The sequence below is a fragment of the Lycorma delicatula genome, chromosome 1 (assembly GCF_047948215.1).
Source record: "Lycorma delicatula isolate Av1 chromosome 1, ASM4794821v1, whole genome shotgun sequence".
NCBI classification, from domain to species: Eukaryota; Metazoa; Arthropoda; class Insecta; order Hemiptera; family Fulgoridae; genus Lycorma; species Lycorma delicatula.
In genome coordinates this window covers 7,778,376-7,799,752 of record NC_134455.1, presented here as the reverse complement: position 1 = coordinate 7,799,752, position 21,377 = coordinate 7,778,376, and the positions used below count along the sequence as shown (strand labels likewise).

Sequence of the window (21,377 nt, the reverse complement as noted above, 5' to 3'; positions counted from 1 at the left end):
GTTCGTGAGTTACTGTAAGTGAAATAAATAATGTACTAAATTTCATTCATAAATTATGGTATTTTTATTGATGAAACAGCAAAGGTATTTGCAGTGTGAAAGAACTTTATACTTGTCTTATCTTTTATACTGTTGATAATTGAGGTTTTAGAAGACATGCTAATGTCTTTTCTCAATGGGACTGAATTCTGCTTTTCATTATTTATCTACCTATAAATAAATCCTGACGATTACTTTAAATTCTGTTTTGTATGTAATCACTGTTTATTACTATTGTGGTTGTAAATTACTATGATTATTATTTATTTGTTTTTACTTTATTATTATTCTGATTATTATCGTACTTGTGATTACTATTTTTGTTTTATTAGTGTCGTTTTACTATTATAATTACTATTTTCATTATCATTATCATTATTATTTGATTTGTCTTGTTTTACTTATGTTTATAAACCAATAAATTTTAATATATGTCAACCTCTCAATATCCTGATCGCGAACACGTGACAATTTGTATAAAATTGTCGGATGTATCAAGATACCCGGATCCTGACTAGTATGTAGTGTCGGGGGGGGGGGGGTAGCCCTCCTGGGAGAGGCATCTCGGCAACCAGAAAATGCGGTCGTGATGGTTCAATGAACCAAGAGGGATCCCGATAACCCACCGGGTTGGTCTAGTGGTTAACGCGTCTTCCCAAATCAGCTGATTTGGGAGTCGAGAGTTCCAGCGTTCAAGTCCTAGTAAAGCCAGTTATCTTTACACGGATTTGAATACTAGATCGTGGATACCGGTGTTCTTTGGCGGTTGGGTTTCAATTAACCACACATCTCAGGAATGGTCGAACTGAGAATGTACAAGACTACACTTCATTTACACTCATACATATCATCCTCATTCATCTCCTGAAGAATTATCTAAACGGTAGTTACCGGAGGCTAAACAGGAAAAAGAAAGATATTTTTACACGGATTTGAATACTAGATCGTGGATACCGGTGTTCTTTGGTGGTTGGGTTTCAATTAACCACACATCTCAGGTATAGGGACATAGTTACATTCACTTACCCATATTGACAGCTTTAATCGGTATTGAAATAGGTGAACAATAATAATAATAATAATTGCTTTTATTTCAATAAAATGTTTTATTCTACGTGAGTTTTTGAAAGTTACATCGAAATAGTTTTTGTCATTTACCTGGGTAAAATGCTAGCCTCTAAATTATTACCACCTATAAGGGTTAAACTATTTTCCTAATTTATGTACAACATATTTTGGATAATATCCTCCACGTTATCCCACTATTCCCAACATTTGTTTCACTAATAGTAACCGTCCTATAAGAATGTATATCCTGTTTCGAAGAAATCTTTAATCTTTTTCAATTTTTTTTTTTTAAATAGTTTGATTTTTAATTTTTTTAAAGTAAAAATTTGCAGGAACAAATTTCATAAAGTTAGGAGGGTTGAAAAACAACGGTAGTAATGTGTTTTGTCATTATCTAAAAGAAATAGTGCGTAAAGAAGGATCGATAAATTCCTGTTCCAAGTATCCTTATTTTCATCGCCTCTAAAATTCTGCGTTACTTTAAATAAAATCGTATACTCATTTTGTAGGAGAAACTCCTACGGAACAACAGACAGATCCTGGTGAAGACCATAACTTGACATTATGACACCTGTCATGACGTCATTATTAAAAAGTTCCCAACAAACGACTTGTGTTTATTTCACACTCGGCAACGCATTTCATGACACAAATTTTGCTGTGTTACGAATTCAGTTTATTGCTCGAAATCAACTGGTCCACATAACGTTTTAAAAATTTCCATTAATTTTAACTTGGTGTTTGTCAATTTACATTCAAAGTATCTAGATTTAATTTTGGAGGTTTGTTAGTTTGTGTAGTTTAAAGAACCGTATGTTACACTATGTTTGGTTCATATACTCGCGTACTATTCCCGATAACCTTTTTATACATATTTTATACATATTTACGTATATGTGAATGATATACTTATATCATATATACATATTTAGAGTAATTAAGAAAGTCATATAATGTCAACATAGCGCAATGTTAATCATATTTTGTGGCCAGATAAAATGAAAATAAAATAAAAGTAGTGTAAGTATATGAGGTTAGATTGAAGTATCTTTACTCAGAATTGGAACAACTCATTACAGAACATAGATTTTCGTTTTGATCAGTTGTAAGTAACGTATTTATTAGATTTTAAGACGTACCCTCACTTAAAAATTCATTATTTGAAATAAAGAAAAAGATTTCTAATTAAAGGAAAAAATATTTACTAAAAATATTAACGCCGTATATTGACTTAATATCGAAATGACGGCTAGGAGTTCTATTGCCATTATTTTCCGTAATACCGTAACTTTCCTTTGCCGGTTGAAGCACAAACTTTAATGAATTGAATTAATGAGCTGTGAACTACGAACCTCTATCGCTATCTTAGCTAGGTTTGAACTGAATGATTCGAATCAATTGAATGAATAATATTACAAAAATAATAGAATTTAATTTACGTAAAATAAAATAAAATAATATTAAATAAATTTAAAAAAATTATTTTTAATAATAATGGGCTTCCTATGGGCTAGAGGCTAAAGTGGTGAATACGTCGTGCGAGATTAGATGATCATCACCATCAACCGTTAACAAACGAGATGCTCCTGGGTCGTTGTTTTGGGAAGTGCAATGAGGTTCCTCTTATAGCTCTGAAAAAAAAATGGTCCGATTTTCAAAATTCAAAAGGGGTATTTGCTAGTATAATAGAAAATTACGATGGACCAGAACAAAAATTAACTGATGTACTCAGAAATGAACTTTATTTAACGCTGCATAGCATACGAATGTACTGTTTACAAAGCTGCATCTGGCAGTAGAAATTAATGTGAAAGGATTTGCATAGATAAAACTATATCCATAGATTTAGTGACGACAAAAAAGACGTAATTCAGCAAATTATAATAATAAATTATATTTATACCGATTTAAGAACGTGTCGCACGTTAGTTCTCTTATTAATAGAAATTCTTACAAATATAAAATTCATAATCATAAAATATAAATCTCTTAATTATTATTACGATTATGACCGAAAGATGAGCAATTTTAGGCCTCAGATTAATAGTAGAAGGAAGATTAAAGAAAAACAAACCAACATACTTGGCGTTTATAGACCTAGAAAAGGCATTCGGTAACTTAGACTGGAATAAAATGTTCAGCATTTTAAAAAAAATTAGGGTTCAAATACAGAGATAGAAGAACAATTGCTAACATGTACAGGAACAAAACAGCAACAGTAACAATTGAAGAACATAAGAAAGAAGCCGTAATAAGAAAGGGAGTCCGACAAGGATGTTCCCTATCTCCGTTACTTTTTAATCTTTACATGGAACTAGCAGTTAATGATGTTAAAGAAAAATTTAGATTCGGAGTAACAGTACAAGGTGAAAAGATAAAGATGCTACGATTTGCTGATGATATAGTAATTCTAGCCGAGAGTAAAAAGGATTTAGAAGAAACAATAAATGGCATGGATGAAGTCCTACGCAAGAAAATAAACAACAACAAAACAAAAGTAATGAAATGTAGTAGAAATAACAAAGAGTGACTGCTGAATGTGAAAATAGGAGGAGAAAAGATTATAGAGGTAGAAGAATTTTGTTATTTGGGAAGTAGAATTACTAAAGATGGACGAAGCAGGAGCTATATAAAATGCCGAATAGCACAAGCTAAACGACCCTTCAGTAAGAAATATATTTGTTTACATCAAAAATTAATTTAAATGTCAGGAAAAGATTTTTTAAAGTATATGTTTGGAGTGTCGCTTTATATGGAAGTGAAACTTGGACGATCGGAGTATCTGAGAAGAAAAGATTAGAAGCTTTTGAAATGCGGTGTTATAGAAGAATGTTAAAAATCAGACGGGTGGATAAAGTGACAAATGAAGAGGTATTGCGGCAAATAGATGAAGAAAGAAGCGTTTGGAAAAATATAGTTAAAGAAGAGACAGACTTATAGGCCACATACTAAGGCATCCTGGAATAGTCGCTTTAATATTGGAAGGACAGGTAGAAGGGAAAAATTGTGTAGGCAGGCCACGTTTGGAATATGTAAAACAAATTGTTAGGGATGTAGGATGTAGAGGGTACACTGAAATGAAATGACTAGCACTAGATAGGGAATCTTGGAGAGCTGCATCAAACCAGTCAATTGACTGAAGACAAAAAAAAAAGACCGAAAGATATTTGTTCTTTTCACGGTAACTGCTAAAGCTAATATTTAAACAGCGCAATAAGAATTAAACCAAAACTGAACCGTTCACTTCCTTTCTAGCAGTGCCTACACACATTCTCATGTTGAAATTTATTCTTTAATAAACGCAGCAATCTATGTTTTCACTATAATGTTTTAACTAAATAAAAATTCCATTTAAAATGATTTTTATAGTTCTATTAGTTATTTTCCCCCAAAAAAGGAATGTATTATATGTATGTTTGTTATGCCGTAGCAGCTCAACGACTGAACCGATTTAGATGTATGACGCCGCATTGGAATCTTTACGTTACCGGGAGTGACATAGGTACATAAATATGTTTAAATAAATTAAAAAAAAAAAGAATTATATAGAAAATTGTCACCCGCACTCTCTTTAATTTTTTAATATTTATATTTGTATTTTGTTTAAATTTTCAGTGTTACTTGACAGTTGCATCCAGTCTTCCTTCATTTTTTATTGTTTTTTTTATATTTAAAAAAAAATGTAGCGTCGTAATGCAACCTTTTGTTGTCATATTAACGGTTAAATTAATGGAAAGCTAAACTTCAGTCCCCACTGAACTGTGCTAGACTAAGAGAGTGGAGACTAATCAAGATATCGGCACTATCGATATTTTATTTTGATATCCGATACCTACGTGAGTAGGTTATATTGCCCATCATATTTCTTCTAATCTAAGACGAACCCTATTTCTATGAACGATTATCGAAAAAATAATGCGTCCAAGAATCTAATCGATACAATATTTGCTGCTTGCAACATAGTGGATTTTCTCGAAACAAATTCAAAGGCCTTTATGAGTAGATTCCATTTTATAAAAAATTAATACTGGTTTAATATTTATTAATTTTATATTACTTTATTTTGTTAAGATATAAATTTAAGTACATTTATTTTGTTTAGAGAAGTATCTGAAGCGAATATAACGCATCAGAATGCGTACCCCCACTTTATATTCTTTCAACTTAATTAAATTCGTTTACCGCATTTTAATTTTAATATTGACCTCGGAAATGTGTTTTGACCTTGAAAGATATAAAGAATGATAAACTTTACTTAAAGTTAAACATGATGTGTATCCTGTATGTAAATTAAAATATGAATTGTAAAGAAAGTGGAATCATTTTATGTAATAAAATAAAAAAATGGATGTTGGTCTTATTTTTATAGAATATTTGTAAAGCGGCTGTACTTTCTTCACGACTGTATTTTGTCTCTGTATAAACTGAAAGCTTTTATGTGAATTTCTGGTTTCACTGATTTTATTCTTTCTATTCAACAACCGATCTAAATTAATAATTACATTATTGCATTTCTGATTTAAGAGTTGTTTACTGCTGTTAATTAGTTTATTTATGTGTATATAATAATTGTTTTAACGTCCGCTGTGTCACCAAAACGACATGGAATTTAATGAGGATAAAGGTATAGGTTAACTTGCATAACTTCAGAAAAATGGAAAAAAAATATTATCGTGACCTTTTTTTATAAGTGTAAGTTTCTCGCGCGTTTCTTGCGGTTTAAACGAATAAATTTTCAAAAGAACTTAATAGTGGTGTCCTTTTTTCTAACTTAGCGTAAATAGACAAAATAAATCTTTTTAAAAACAGTAAATTGATTGGGAATAAAATAAGACAAACCTAATTTTTTTTTGCAATTATTACGAAGCGTTATTACGCCTCGGCAACCCTTGCTGTGAATTATATCGATTTAAGTAATAGTAATAAGCTATAAAATTTTAAATTAAATTGCAAAAACTCCTTAGAGAAATTAAGGTAATGCCCTATCTTTTAAGGTAATAGCATTTAATAAAAACAAAAACATTCGTGGCCTGCCACTATTATAAATCGCATTAATCAAATGAGATTAAAGAAGGTTGATGAAATTAGTGTATGTTAATAAAAATGCTATGGAATTAGTCTGCTGTCTGTTGTTATTGCATAATAATATAAAAAATTATAAATATTTTACTTTTATTACTCGCTTCATTGATTTAAAGTACTTAACCGACTAAATTCTGGTTTAATCTTCAAACAGTATATTTATTTTTTACGCCGAAACAGGTATGTCTTGAATGAACATTAACATAAAAATTTGTTTGGTATATTTTATTTTGGCATATTTGTTTGGCATATTTTATTTATTTTTATTATTTTACGGAATTAAAAAAAAATGACCTTAAAATTGTTTACAAAAATAGTTTTTTTCCTATTTTTTGCAAAAACGATTAATTTTTTTTGCGTATAAAAATGTCGAGTCGGTCGGGATGCGAAACCAAGATTTATCGATAAAAGGCCCTCATAAATGTTCTACCAGTCTGACACGGAAGTTGACGGTGATAGTCTAGGAGGCTACGGCGGAGCGGTGCCGTAAATTGAATCCCAACGATATTTTTAAAAACCCTACCCGTGTCAATTTAATCTAAACAAGCGTTTATGTGTATTGTTTACTTTCATTCGAACTTACATTCTAAAGAATCGCAGAACAACTCTCAGTACAACTGACGGTCGTGATACTCATATTTTCTCCTTTAATCCTTCAGTAGCCATAGACAGTATCGAAGAACTCTTAACTTGGCCTCGAATTATCAATCTCCCTCATTGAAGGCCTAATTGATATGCGCTACTCTTGACATATTGCTATAATAAAATGTTACATTGGAGAAATATAATTACTTTTTCGTTAAATTAGAGTTCCATTTAACCGTTAGACGGCGGTATATTATTTCGAAGCAGAAGGGATCGATTCTTGTCTTACTACGGTTTTCTAGCCTACCTTAGTAATGCTGTAGACTTTCATACAACCCATCGGGTTGGTCTAGTGGTGAACTCGTCATCGCAAATTACCTGATTTCGAAATCAAGAGTTCTAAGGTTCAAATCGTAGTAAAGGTAGTTGCTTTTATACGGATTTGAATACTAGATAATGGATACCGGTGTTCTTTGGTGGTTGGGTTTCAGTAAATCATACATCTCAGAAATGGTTGACCTTTTCCTTTCTTTTTTCCTGTTTAGCCTCCAGTAACCACCGTTTAGATAATTCTTCAGGGGATGGATGAGGATGATATGTATGAGTATAAATGAAGTGTAGTCTTGTACATTCTCAGTTCGACCATTCCTGAGATGTGTGGTTAATTGAAACCCAACCACCAAAGAACACCGGTATCCACGATCTAGTTTTCAAATCCGTGTAAAAATAACTGGCTTTACTAGGACTTGAACGCTGTAACTCTCGACTTCCAAATCAGCTGATTTGGGAAGACGCGTTAACCACTAGACCAACCCGGCGGGCAGGAACGGTTGACCTGAAACTGTACAAGACTACACTTCATATACATTCATCCTCGTACATCATCCTCATTCTTCCTCTGAAGTAATACCTTAAGGCGGTTTCGGAGTCTAAACAGAAAAAGAAACTACCTGATAGTTGCATTGGAAAGATCCAACCGTTTTTCATGTAGTTATTACACCTTATAGAAAATAACGTTACATCAAAAATCAATAGACCTTGTATGCTGTGTAATATTACAGACTTCATAAATTTTGGTTGCACAATAAATATCTTTGCAATTGTTGACATTTTTTAATTAGATGTATGAATCCATTATTGTCTTACGTAGATAGATCTGCTTTTAGACTATAATAAACCGTAGTATTAAACTATCACTCTTACTGTTTGCACTAGAAGCTAAAACTTCATTGACATATTCAAGAAAAAAGCAATATATATTTTAAAGAGGGAAACTTTTACGTTTGAAATTGCACATTTTATCGCATTATCTTAGAAAATATGAAATTAAAAGATTTACAAAAAATTGTGTTCATTAATATTCGTATAGTTATCGAGTAATTTTTTACGGCCAAAAGGTGTTTACTGCGACTAGTATCGTATAAAAATAGTATACGTAATAAAATATCTTCGAGATAAAACTCGCGAGCATCTTATATTTTTAAAATAATGGCTATCATAATGTCGTGAATGGAATTTAGGTTTTGTTGAAAACGTTGAAAAATGTAGGTCAGGAAATATCGGTAATGATGATGACTAAGTGAAATATAAATCGCATATCCGTTTTTGTTTAATTAAAAATAAAAACAATCGGTATTTTTCTTAGGTCAATGTACGCTTTAATTGTTTATCCGATACTTGCGGTTAGTTATATTTAAGGGTTAGAATAAGTTTCTCTACATCGCATGTCCAAACCTTTTTCCACTACTTTATATATATTTGCGTATACTAAAGTATCGATCAAATGAAGGGTGTACAGTGGGTGAGTTCCTACGGTATAGTAGTACAGCTTGGTTTGTAGTTATAGCGACCGCAGTCGTGCTGTGTAGGCAGCAGCAGACGTTTTAGGTCCTACCTGACGCTTTCATTCGCGCGCTGCGCGGATGGGACATGATATGGACACGTGTGCTCCAGCTGATTGGGAATGGTGGGAATTACGACCTTCTAGTTTTCCTGATAATTTAGCGGCTGCTGATGGAATGGTCAGTTACGTCATCGGTTTATAGGATTATCTGATTTTCCGGTTTTTTTTTATTAAGTATTAGGTTTACAAAGATATTAATTATGTATAACCGCTCTAAAAGCGGTTTTTAAAGAACCAAAATAAATATTTAAATAAAACATATGTAATTATTTTATTAAACTAAACCTTAAGATAAGAATTAAACCATGAGGTTTTTTTTTTTTTTTTTTTTTTTTTAATAATTATATATTTTTAAATACACTTATCATAATATAATTATATTATGATATAATTATATTCCTTAGGTTTTTTAAACTTTAAAATTTATTTAAATGAATAAAATTATTTTTAATAAAATCCTATTTAATTTAATTAAAAATTGATTCTAATTAGATTCTTATAAATTAAGTATTTAATTAAAATTAAAAATTATTTTTATTAAATATCTTATTGATGCATTTAATTAAATAATTTATTTTAGATGATTATTTTTACAAAAACTATTTTACATTATAATAAAAATATATATTATATTAAGGTCTTTATTTAAATATAAGAGGTTATCTATTATATAATAATTTTTTTTTAATTTATATAACACTTATAAATTAAAATATTATATTTAATAAGATTAAATATTAAAGGGAGAAATAGATATATTTAAATAAATATATTACTATATATAATATATATATTATAATATAACTATCTTTTTTCTTTTTTGTAACATAATAATTAATCAATTGAATGATATAATATAAATATCTTATTATAACGAAAAAAATTTTGTTGAAAAATTAAACTCAAAAATTGCAAAAAATTGCAAAAAATATTGCAAAAAATTGCAAAAAAATTGTAAAAAATTGAAAAAAATCAAAAATAAATCAAATAAGCAAACAATGTACCGTATTAATTCATAACGATCATCGTTATGAATTATTTGCGCGACGTTGAATCGAAGATAAGTAGAAAGCCGGTTGCTCTATCATATAATATTAGTAATGACCTGTTAGGGTCGAAGTTGTTAACTGAAATTATTCGCTTTGAGTACTTCCGGAAAAATTATTCGTGTTTTAAAATGAATTTTACTGAAATAATTTGCTTTTTTTATTACTAAAATAAATAAAAATTTTAAATATACCTAATAAATTATATGGTACTATCAATAAAATTTTATGTTGATTTATTCATAACTGTCAAATTGCAGTTAGTTTTTATTTTAATTCTAGCTATTTTAATATTCAATTCTTAGAAAAATTATTACAAAAAATATATTTTTTAAATTTTTTTATCCAAACAGTTAATTCTAAGCGGTTAAAAAATAATTGTAAGAAGCAATAAATTTAAAAAAAGGAAATGTTTTTCTGTTTCAATGTGAATAATGAGTTGCAATCATATTTTTGTAAAAAAAAAAAAAAAAAAAAAAAAAAATTTTTGAAACTCTAAAAACACATGAATGTTTTATAATGTTAGTTCATAAAAATTAAAAAATTAAAATATTTAATTTTCAGGATTTTAGAATGCTAATCATTGTGTGTATTCTAACCGGAGACCTGGTTTTAATTTTTCAGACCGTATGTGTTATTATTAAATAAAAACTAAATTTTAAAAAGATTTTCATACACTTGCATTAATAGTGGCGCGTAACTCTGAAATGACAAAATTTGTGAATGTACAGGATATACAAACCACTTCTTGTATTTATTTATTTATTGATATAGTTGGACGTTGTAATGCACTCCAAGAACGCAAGAGAAAGTAATAGGTTTTTTTTTATTTAATAATGTTTTTTGTTATCAAAATTTATGAGAAAGTATTCGAAACTTACTAACGGTTTTTAAACCTATGTGACGCGAAATAATAAATTCATTATTTAACAAGATTTTTTCCTACTTTCGCTTGAATAGATGAGATTGCTATTGATTTTTATTAGGGCTGGATTTTATTTATAAGTTGCTGTTACACTTTTATTGTTTCAAAGAAATTTTATTTAAATAAATTCTACTTAATTAAATTTATTTATTTAAATAAATTGAAAAAGGTTAGGAGTTATATAGTCGGCATCGCTTTGTACGTATTTCTTCCTTAATTAAATTGTGTGTAACCTACATAATTTAAAGAAAGAAAGGTCACCCAGCTGTTAAAGAACACTATATACTTTTTTAATATTTAATGGAGTATTATATTAAAAGTGAAAGTTTTAAACTAATTAATATTTTAAAAATTCAGTAATCATTTGGGGATTATGGGATCGCACAAAGTATTTCTACTTTCCCGTCTAGCGCTATAACAGAGCTATTGCTTTAGAAGGGAAAGTATTCTAATCGGTTTAATTTAGGCATATGCGCTTTACACCGGATCTTTTGGGACATTTTGACACCTAATGAACCCAAAAAACCTAATGGAAATTTACCGGATTTTCGTATGTACGTGTGTGTGTTCGGTGTCGCACTCTAAATCGCCTTATATTTCCAGAAATACTGGATTACTTTTATAGATTACTTGTGTACGTGGTGGGGCATTGATGACATTGAATTTTCAACGTAAAAGGTCAGCGGGATGAGGCTGTACAGCAAGGTCACCCTCAGTATCTCGAGATTTCGCCTAATTAAGGTCTGATTTTTCTTAGGCACATTTGTTAACAATTAAAAAATAATTTTTGCAAAAAACGTTTTGCAAAATCGTACTCCCACCCCAAAAAAATGCTCTAAACTAGTGGCTTAAGTGGTTATACTGCGTCAGTAGTACCCCTGTCACCACAAGAAGCGCTAGTTTAGCACTAACATGCTAAATTAAGTTGTGTGTGTATAACCCGCGTGACGGAAAAGTCCTACAACTCTGTTGTCAGTTTTTTTTAAATTGGTCTTTGGTACAAAGTTGAGAACACGTTTCTAGATTATTTCTCTTTATCACCTTTTTTTCATTATTATTTGTGTAGTTTACCTTTTGTATAGTTTTCGCTTTTTAATCAGAAAAATGTTTGTTACACAATTAGCGTTACAGTGCCGTACTTGTAATTGTTCCGCGATTGTGTACTGTTCCTTTTTCCTCCTCCGGTAACTACCGTTTAGATAATACTTGAGTGGATGAATCAGGATGATATGTATGAGTGTAAATGAAGTGTAGTCTTGTACATTCTCAGTTCGACCGTACCTGAGATGTGTGGTTAATTGAAACCCAACCACCAAAGAACACTGGTATCCACGATCTAGCAATCAAATCCATGTAAAAATAACTAGCTTTACTAGGACTTGAACGCTGGAACTTTCGGCTTCCAAATCAGCTGATTTGGGAAGACGCGTTCACCACTAGACCAACCCGGTGGGTTAGCGATTATGTACTTTCTTTCTTTTCACTGTTTAGCCTCCGGTAACTACCGTTTAGATAATTCTTCAGAGGATGATATGTATGAGTGTAAATGAAGTGTAGTCTTGTACATTCTCAGTTCGACCATTCCTGAGATGTGTGGTTAATTGAAACCCAACCACCAAAGAACACCGGTATCCACGATCTAGTATTCAAATCCGTGTAAAAATAACTGGCTTTACTAGGACTTGAACGCTGTAACTCTCGACTTCCAAATCAGCTGATTTGGGAAGACGCGTTCACCACTAGACCAACCCGGTGGGTTTAGTGATTGTGTACTGCGATTCAGTAAGTGCACTTTAAGTATTATATCTGACAGATTTACTACGCGTCCTATAATTGCGGACGGGTCACGCGGCTATCAGTATTTATAACAATCGCAATAAAGTTTCTGCCGAGTTACTAGACACTTAGGCTTTTTTGCAGTGAAAAAATCCGATGTAGCGGCAAAGGGAGTTTTACTCAGGCGGACTTCATAAAGCATAAACTTTTATTATACCCTTTCTAAAGCGTTGTATGAAAGCGGATAATAGAGTAAAATGGATGAACGTTTATAGGGAAAATAAACTGCGTCACATAGGTGCATCGTCATGGAAGTTGTCAAAGGGGAACAGTTGTTGTCAAGTTATCCTTTGTCGTTTGCCAACCAAGTCGAGTTATTAATAAGAACTTTCCGATAAAAATACTTTTTTTGACAAAAAGTAAACATTAACTAGAAAAATTATGTTTTTTTATAAAAAAAAGTTGGAAAATTTACGGTTAACTTTCTTTACCTTTTCATTTACAAATTTGTCGATAATTTTTTTAAGCATAATCAGTTTTAGTAGGTTACAATTTTGAAAAATTACTAACTTACTGTTACATTAACTGCTTGACTAACAATTTCAGTAATATATATATATATATACTCTTACATCTTTCTATTATATCAAAGTCCATCTTGTCACTTTGAGATGGGAACCGACCATTTATGCTCAGCATATGTTAGCTTTTCTATAATACTGAAAAGCGTTTAATTTTAGACTGATTTTAAGTCTTATTTTTGATTTTACTGTTGATTTTTTATTTTTTAATACTGAAATTTTCTTCCCTTTTCCGTAATTTTATCAACTATTTTTAAATTTACTTACTTTTAGTTTACTCAAATAGTCTGTTATTTACTTGATTTGCTATTTATTATTATTTTATCAAAGAATGAAACTTAATTAGGTATGGCAGTGCTTCTTGATAAGTTTCCGTATAATATAGAAATTTTTAGTTATAATGGCGTGCCTTATAACTAATTTGTAAATGACGTTCAGATATTCGGGGATCGTTTATTATGTAATGTTAAAGGATATAAATCGACTGGCGGTGGAGATGGGTTATATTATAGTTGTATGTTCTACTGCGTTCCTGGTACTGTTGAATTCAAGTAGACGTCATATTCCGTTTTATGTATATTCTTGGCCAGCTATTATAATATTGTATGAAACGAATAATCGTTGTTATATGGCCATCTACCGTCAGTTGAGATATTTATTATTTCAACGAATTATTAATAGAAACAAGTTACGTAAATTTATTAATAATTGTGGTACCACTTTTAATTATTTGAAGGAATTTATATTTCAAGTGCGAATCTTGATATGCGTCCAACCTAGTTGTATTCTGATGAGAAATTTTCCTCTCATATTTATGATATATATCAAACAGGTTTAATTTCAGGCTTCTAGAAGAGAGGCCTTGGGATTCGTGAGTTTCAATAGTTAAAAATAAGTTATTTCCGTTCTCATGCCGCATAATGAAATAGTTAAGCGCTTAAAAATTGTATTATTTGTAAATATATTAAAATATTGATTTGTTTTAAAAAGTAGTGTATAATTCAGCTTTATGTGAATTTTCAAATATAGAAATCAGCGGTTATATTTAATAGCGTTTGAGTAATAATAATCTGTTCCATAATTATTTTCAGAAATTTTTCTATAATTGTATTTTCTTTTTTTTTATGTTTATCTTTTATAACTGGAATTATTCTTTCACTTGGGATTTTTTTTTTGCTTTTGCTGCAATTTGTTCGTATAAACAGTTGCATGTAAAATATTCCTCAGCGGCTAAGAAAGACAAATATAATAGGGAATTTACAATCGGAGAGCAAATTTCTGTCTGACAACATTGTCATATTCTTCTCGTTCTTTATAGTGGATGGATTTCTGTACGTGCCATTCTCTCGCACAAACGGATTAATGGGTAATGTGTAAAACTAGAAAGAAATTTAAATTAATATTTTGGGTACGATTTGGATTTCTTCATTGTTAACCGGTTTTACTTGTTAAATCTAATTTTTCCGAGCTTAGAAAAAAATAATGTATTATTTTAGCAAGTTAAAAACTATTTATAATCAGTAGAATTATTATTGATATTGATCGAAAATATTATGCGTAGAAAGTTATCTTCGCGAAGCAATATTTTATATTCATATTACATTAATGATGTCACGCACTGTCAAATTTTGCAGCTCGATTCGATATTGTAAATTCAATTTGTGAGATTTATTTTTCGTTGTAAAAAAACGTACAATCTAGTGTATCATTAAATTAGAACTCAATGTCAACTATATTAAACCTAAGAAGAGGAACAGGAAATTGAGAAAAATTAATTTATTCAAATTTTATTCAAGACAGGCATAGTATATAGTTGAAGTTTTAAACATTCATTGTGTTCTTGTCTTCAATACCGGCATAAAATTAATGATTTAGTAAAATTTTATGAGGTAAAATTCATCTAATTCTTTTAATTTTGTTTTTCAATGTTTTTTTATTGAAGTTCTTGTGTGACCAAAAGAATTTTTTCAGACAACTTTGTAAAAGACTATTAACGAAAATTTACATCGCTAACCAAATATTAAAAAAAAAAACATTATTTTGAAAACTGAGTAAAAAATTATACGTATTCCCGCGCTCAGTAGAAAGAAGAGAGAAAGAGCGAAAGAGAGAGAGAGAGCGCCTTAGCTCACACTCTGTAGAAATCTCATTACATTGTTTTTCTTCAATACTTTTCTACTTTTTATCAGTATTAAGATTTCTCGATTTTACCCTTTTTTACAAAGGCGGTTTTTCATACGGTCAGCGATTTTTGTAGACACATTTTTTAATAAATATAAAATTAGAATTTTTAAATTCTATAACTTAAAAAAAATGACCCTGAAAAAACTGTAGTAAAAGAAGACAATTTTCTCAATTCTCTAAATTGTTTTACTTTACTACACGGCAATGTAAAAATTGCATATGGAGATTTATTATATAATTTATCAGCTTATTGCAATGAACATAATATTTTATTAAACAAGATCGGAAAAATATCTTAAGTAGTCTACTTGGTTTAATTACCTTAACGAGTAATATGTAATATTTTCTTGTTTCAGGGAATGGCGTTCACTCTTGAAGAACGTCAGGCACTTGGTATTCACGGATTAATTCCTCCTCGATTTAAGACGCAAGAAGAACAGCTCAAGTTATGTAAACTTAGTATTGATAGATACGGAGAGAGTCTCAACAAATATATTTATTTAATGGGTCTTCAGGTAAATTGTTTACTTATTTTAATTCTACCTTAGGAAAATAAATTATATTTTAGTAAATCGACGAAAATATAATTTTAAAATATAATTTGATCTTATTCCTTGTCATTGCTGGGGTTGACAATATCGGCCTAAATGCAACACATTTAGCTTTTTTTAATGGTCAGTAACGAATACGTTATCTGAATTCTGTGTTTACGTACATTCTGACAATAATCAATTTTTTTTATATACATATAGATATTTGTTATTTATTGGCAATTTTTACTGTTTAATTTTATTATTTTACAACTCGACTTGTGTTATTTCTCCACCCATTATTTTAATTTCTTCACTGAAAGTTCGGTGCAGAGTTGCTTCATTGGTGTTAGAGGTGCTGTCTTCGATATTTTTTTCGATTTACCAAAAATGTACGGGCTGTTCTTGAAAACAAACTTTCAGAAGACCTCCATAAATAAATATCTGGTGGTGCACTATCAGTATAGTTATTCAATTTCAAGCAAGGCTGTATTTCAGAAGTGGAATATTTCTGTGAACAAAATGAATCTCTCACCACCATCATCGCGAAATCACGCACAAAATACCAAGGTTTTGAGAACGCAATAGGCTTTCATGAAAAATTATTCTCAAAATTCCGTACTCGTATTTTTTCAGCTGTTAATGTAGAAAGAAACATGAAACGTTTAAACCACCTACATTGATGAAGTCGTTCTCAAAGTTGTTTCACTTAAAATCCCTGCTTCACGAAATCTAGACGCTAAGCGAAAAATATTCTGACATTCAAAATAAACTCGAGTGATTAAATGAGGTTCCGCAATAAATATACGCTGTGCTTGTTGTACTGCTGCAAAACCACTGATACAAACCTGGGATGACGAAATCTTGTGACTATACATTTTGGCCTTGTTTAAATACAGTCTCGGCAAAATATCTGCTTCGTCAGGAACCCAAACGACAAACTTGACTTAATGAACAGCGTATATACAAGTAAATTCTACGTGCATTATTTACTTAGTTTTGATTTAGTTTTTCTTTCTTAAGTGTCCTTTATTTACGAACATTTTTACGAGGGTAAGTCAATTATTATCCGCAATGTAGTTACAAATTTTATTGCAATACAAATAGGAAACTTACATGTACCTCATTTCAACATACTCCCCTTGCATTTCAACGCATTTGGTTAATCGTTGCACAAGCTTCATGATGCCCTCATAAAAGAAGGTTTTCGGTTGAGCTGCGAGCCAGAAATGCACCGCTTCTTTCACTGTTTCGTCTGAGGTAAATCGACGGCCCCTTAACGGCTCTTTGAGTGGACCAAACAAGTGGTAGTCAGAAGGGGCAAGATCAGAACTATACGGAGGATGAGCCAGTACTTCAAACTTGAGTTTATGGAGCGTTTCAGCAGTGTGGGCAGCAGTATGTGGACGGGCATTGTCGTGCAACAACACAACACCTTTCGATAGCAGTCCTCAGAGTTTGCTTCGAATTGCAGGCTTCAGCTTAGCAGTAAGCATCTCACTGTAACGCGCACTGTTTATTCTCATGCCACTTTCCTCATAATATTCCAGTACTTGGCCTTGTGAGTCCCAAAAAACCGTAAGCATCAGTTTTCCTGCGGATGGTTGAGTCTTCACCTTTTTTTTGCAGGGTGAATTTGGAAGTCTCCATTCCATACTCTGCCGTTTACTATCCGGCTCGTAATGATGGATCCGTGTTTCGTCACCAGTGATGATTCTGTCTAAGATGTCCCGTTCGTTACCATAGCGATCCAAATGTTTTTGGCAGATGTCCAAGCGCGTTTGTTTATGCAACTGCGTGAGTTGTTTTGGGACCCATCTTGTACAGACTTTATGAAACCCAAGTCTGTCGTGGATGATTTTGTAGGCAGAACCGTGACTAATTTGCAGACGATGTGCCACTTCATCGATAGTTACTCGTCTGTCTAAGAAAACCATGTTACGTGCACGCTCTCCTCATTTGTGGCGGTAAACGATCGTCCCGCTCCTTCATCGTGCGTAATACTTGTGCGACCATTTTTTAATTTTTCAATCCATTCGTAGACACTTCGTTTCGGCAACACACTGTTCCCGTACTGTCTTCGATGAATTTGGGGCTCACACACCTACCGACCACAAAAAACGGATCACTGAACGTTGCTCTTCTATGGTGCAAACTTAAAGCGGAGCAGCCAAGGTTAACGGCAGGGCAGCGATAATAGAACTAACCTAGCAGCATCAAACCTGCACAGACATAACAATTAAACCACGCATGCGTCATCTACGCAACACGACAGTACTACCAACATAACTAAAATATAACTAAATTTCGGAATAATTGACTTATCCTCGTACATGTTACTTCGTTATTATTTCCTGTTTTTGTTTTTGGTTAAAATAATATTTTATTGCACCGACCCCATCCAATATACATAAACTATTAAATTTATAGTTTTACCTTAATTTTTTTAAAAATGGCCAGTATATATATTACTGTATTTCATTTTAAAATATGGTTATGGTCAAAACAACAAGGTTATTATTTCAACTCAAGGACGGAAACTTGTTCAAATGAACTAGGGTACCTATTTGATGGTCAGCAATATAATTCGATTCACAGTTTATTCACTGCGGTTTCTTTCATTACATTACATTACTAATAATAAAATAGTGTTCATTTACATTCAATACGAGATTTGCATAATTAGGTAACATCCATTTTTTCCACGTATATATTTTTTTTTACGTAATACTATCATTACCAGGAGGAGCTCAGTTTACCGAGGACCTGAACAGAATTGCTGTAAAAAGCACAAATTATTTTTTATTTCAATCTCTGCAGAAGAACCCGTTTATCAGGATTTTGATTATTATACTTTTGTTAATAGAAATCGCTTGGTATAAAATGTGCGTGTGTCTTGTTTGTTTGCTAAAAGTGGACTCTGATTGTTTGTTTGCTAAAAGTGGACTTGGACTCTGATCGTCCAAGTTTCACTTCCATATAAAGCGACACTCCAAACATATACTTTCAAAAATCTTTTCCTGACATTTAAATTAATTTTTGATGTAAACAAATTATTTTCTTACTGAAGACTCGTTTAGCTTGTGCTATTCGGCATTTTATATCGCTCCTGCTTCGTCCATCTTTAGTAATTCTACCTCCCAAATAACAAAATTCTTCTACCTCCGTAATCTTTTCTCCTCCTATTTTCACATTCAGCGGTCCATCTTTGTTATTTCTACTACATTTCATTACTTTTTTTTTGTTCTTGTTTATTTTCACGCGATAGTTCTTGCGTAGGACTTCATCTATGCCGTTCATTGTTTCTTCTAAATCCTTTTTACTCTCGGCTAGAATTACTATGTCATCAGCAAATCGTAGCATCTTTATCTTTTCACCTTGTACTGTTACTCCAAATATAAACATATCGTGAATGATTCATAATCTCCCAGCAAAACAGATAAATTGATGAAAATTTATACACACGTTTTTCTTAGTGTAAGTGCGCACCAAGAAAGGATTTTTTGAAATTTAGAGTTTAAAGGGTATTTTACCCCTTTTATACAGTAACAATGAAATTTACTGTTTTTTTGTTGTTTTTTTTTTAACTTCTCAGAAAATAGAGTGACAGATAATAATTTTAAAGATATCAGCTTAATTTTTAGTGTGCGTATTCTTTATGTGAATATCTAAACACCCAATTTCTAGACTTTGGAAATTAGACCTTGAAAGGAGTAAAGAAAGGTAAAAAGATTTTGAACAATGATTGCAAATTTTCCCCATTTCTGACTATAGTAAACGAGATATTCACTCGATTGGACTTGCAATCTCGATTTTTTAAGTGATGCGATGGTGTACGGCGCGGCGACTCAACACAGACTGTATGCGTGACGCGCTGGCTGCACCTGCCTTCGGTTAATTGTCTAAAAAACATAAAGTGAAACAATATAACATAAGTGAAACCATATAACGCGGGCGAAGCCGCGACGCGGCTATTAGTATTGTATAATCACCGTTATACCGAAATTATTGATCGATTAATGTAGCTTTGAAATGATGTTGAATCGGTTTTATGAGACTATGACTTAAATCATCCACAAAATTGTAATTTTCCTCGGACTTTTCATAACATTTTTTGCACCTGTACTTCGAAAAGTATAAAACAAATTTTGTAGTTTCGTATAATCTGTTTTTATAGTTTATTTTTAATGTCTTGACTTAAGCTAAAAGGTCGATAGTTTTTTAACTTATATCCGTAAATGACTGTTGTTTTTTTTTATTTCTTCTTTACAAAGGTAATAAAAATAAGTTTATCTCGAACACAAAAAAAAGTGTGTACAGACTTCATGGAAAAATACGTTCTTTACGAAACAGTGAGCGATAGTATCCCATCAAGGTAAAATTATTATATAATAATCTTGCAAAGTAGGATTCAAAAATAGTCGCATTTAAAAATAAATATCTATTTCTGTTGAACTGAACTGAACTTATAAATACAAGCGGACTACTAGCCTACAAAGAATATTGACTGTGCAAATTCACCGTTTAATCTAATATGACTCTTTTTTTTTTGCTTTGTTTTTTTCAATATTCATTTATATGTGCAGGCATTGTCAACTGAGCATTCATTTAACATTGTCGCTTTCTTATGTACATTAATTAAGTATTTAGGTTATATGAAAATCTGGATTTAAATATTTATCTAACAATTAAGGAGGATTAATATTAACCTAACGATTTATATTATAAACAAAACGATTTAATGAAATATTAGGAATACAGTTTTCTACGTAAATACAGTACACTCTTTTCATATTTATTCGCAATTTTAGTTGTTTGGGATTATTTCCAAACATATTCGGAATTTAAAAATTCGCTTATTTAACATTATTTTTAATAGTTGGTTAACTTAATTAGGGGAAATTGTAAGCCGTGCGCTGACGCAACGTATTTTGTTTTGAACTGTTTAAAATCTTTATCTTGATAGCTTTTGATTTTAATTTTAATTATTTTAACAATAATAAAAATAGTCTTATATGAAATAATTCGTGTAATTCCTGCACCAAAATTGTTGATGGATATTTAATTTTCGTACGATTTCTGAAGCGGATTGAATTGTAAAAGAAAAAGCAAATACGGTACAATTTCCATCCGTATAACAGCCATGAAGAGTACAAAGAAAAGCAAGCGCCTCCGATCTTAAAAAAGAAGTCCAGAAAAAATGAATATGGTGTCTTCTTTACACCATCTTTGTCTTCTTTCTTGTTTTACTTTTCGTGTTTTAGTGTGGACCCAATCGTACTGAATAGAGCGAACATTCTGTTACGAGAGAAATTCTCACTGTGATAATGTGCGTAAAAGAAAAAAGTCATTAAATACTAGTAGAATGTTATGTGTAATAAACCAGAAGTACAACTATTTCAATATTTAGGTTGAAATCAAAAAATTATTGTATTATTAATATGAATACACAAACAAGGAGAGCTTTCTTCATACCATGAAGTATCATAGATGTTACGATTTACCGTGAATCTCTTGAAATCATATATTGGTTTGGAAGCAGGTTAAAAAAATATGCGGCCTACAGAAAACTAGAAATGAAAAGAACGTTGTCGGCTTTTGAAATGAAAAAAATAAAAATAAAAAATAAAATGTCATAATGAATATTTTTATTTATAA

General features: G+C 31.1%; 1 protein-coding gene across 3 annotated transcripts in view; it reads left to right on the top strand.

The window, feature by feature from the left end:
* The window catches only part of LOC142323500 (NADP-dependent malic enzyme-like), a 267,327-nt gene that overhangs the window by 192,456 nt on the left and 53,494 nt on the right, over window positions 1–21,377 (top strand). For all 3 annotated transcript variants that reach the window (XM_075363280.1, XM_075363361.1, XM_075363446.1), the window contains one exon: window positions 15,546–15,704. In XM_075363280.1, coding sequence (XP_075219395.1) covers window positions 15,546–15,704 — 159 coding nt within the window. The remainder of the gene's footprint in view (window positions 1–15,545; window positions 15,705–21,377) is intronic.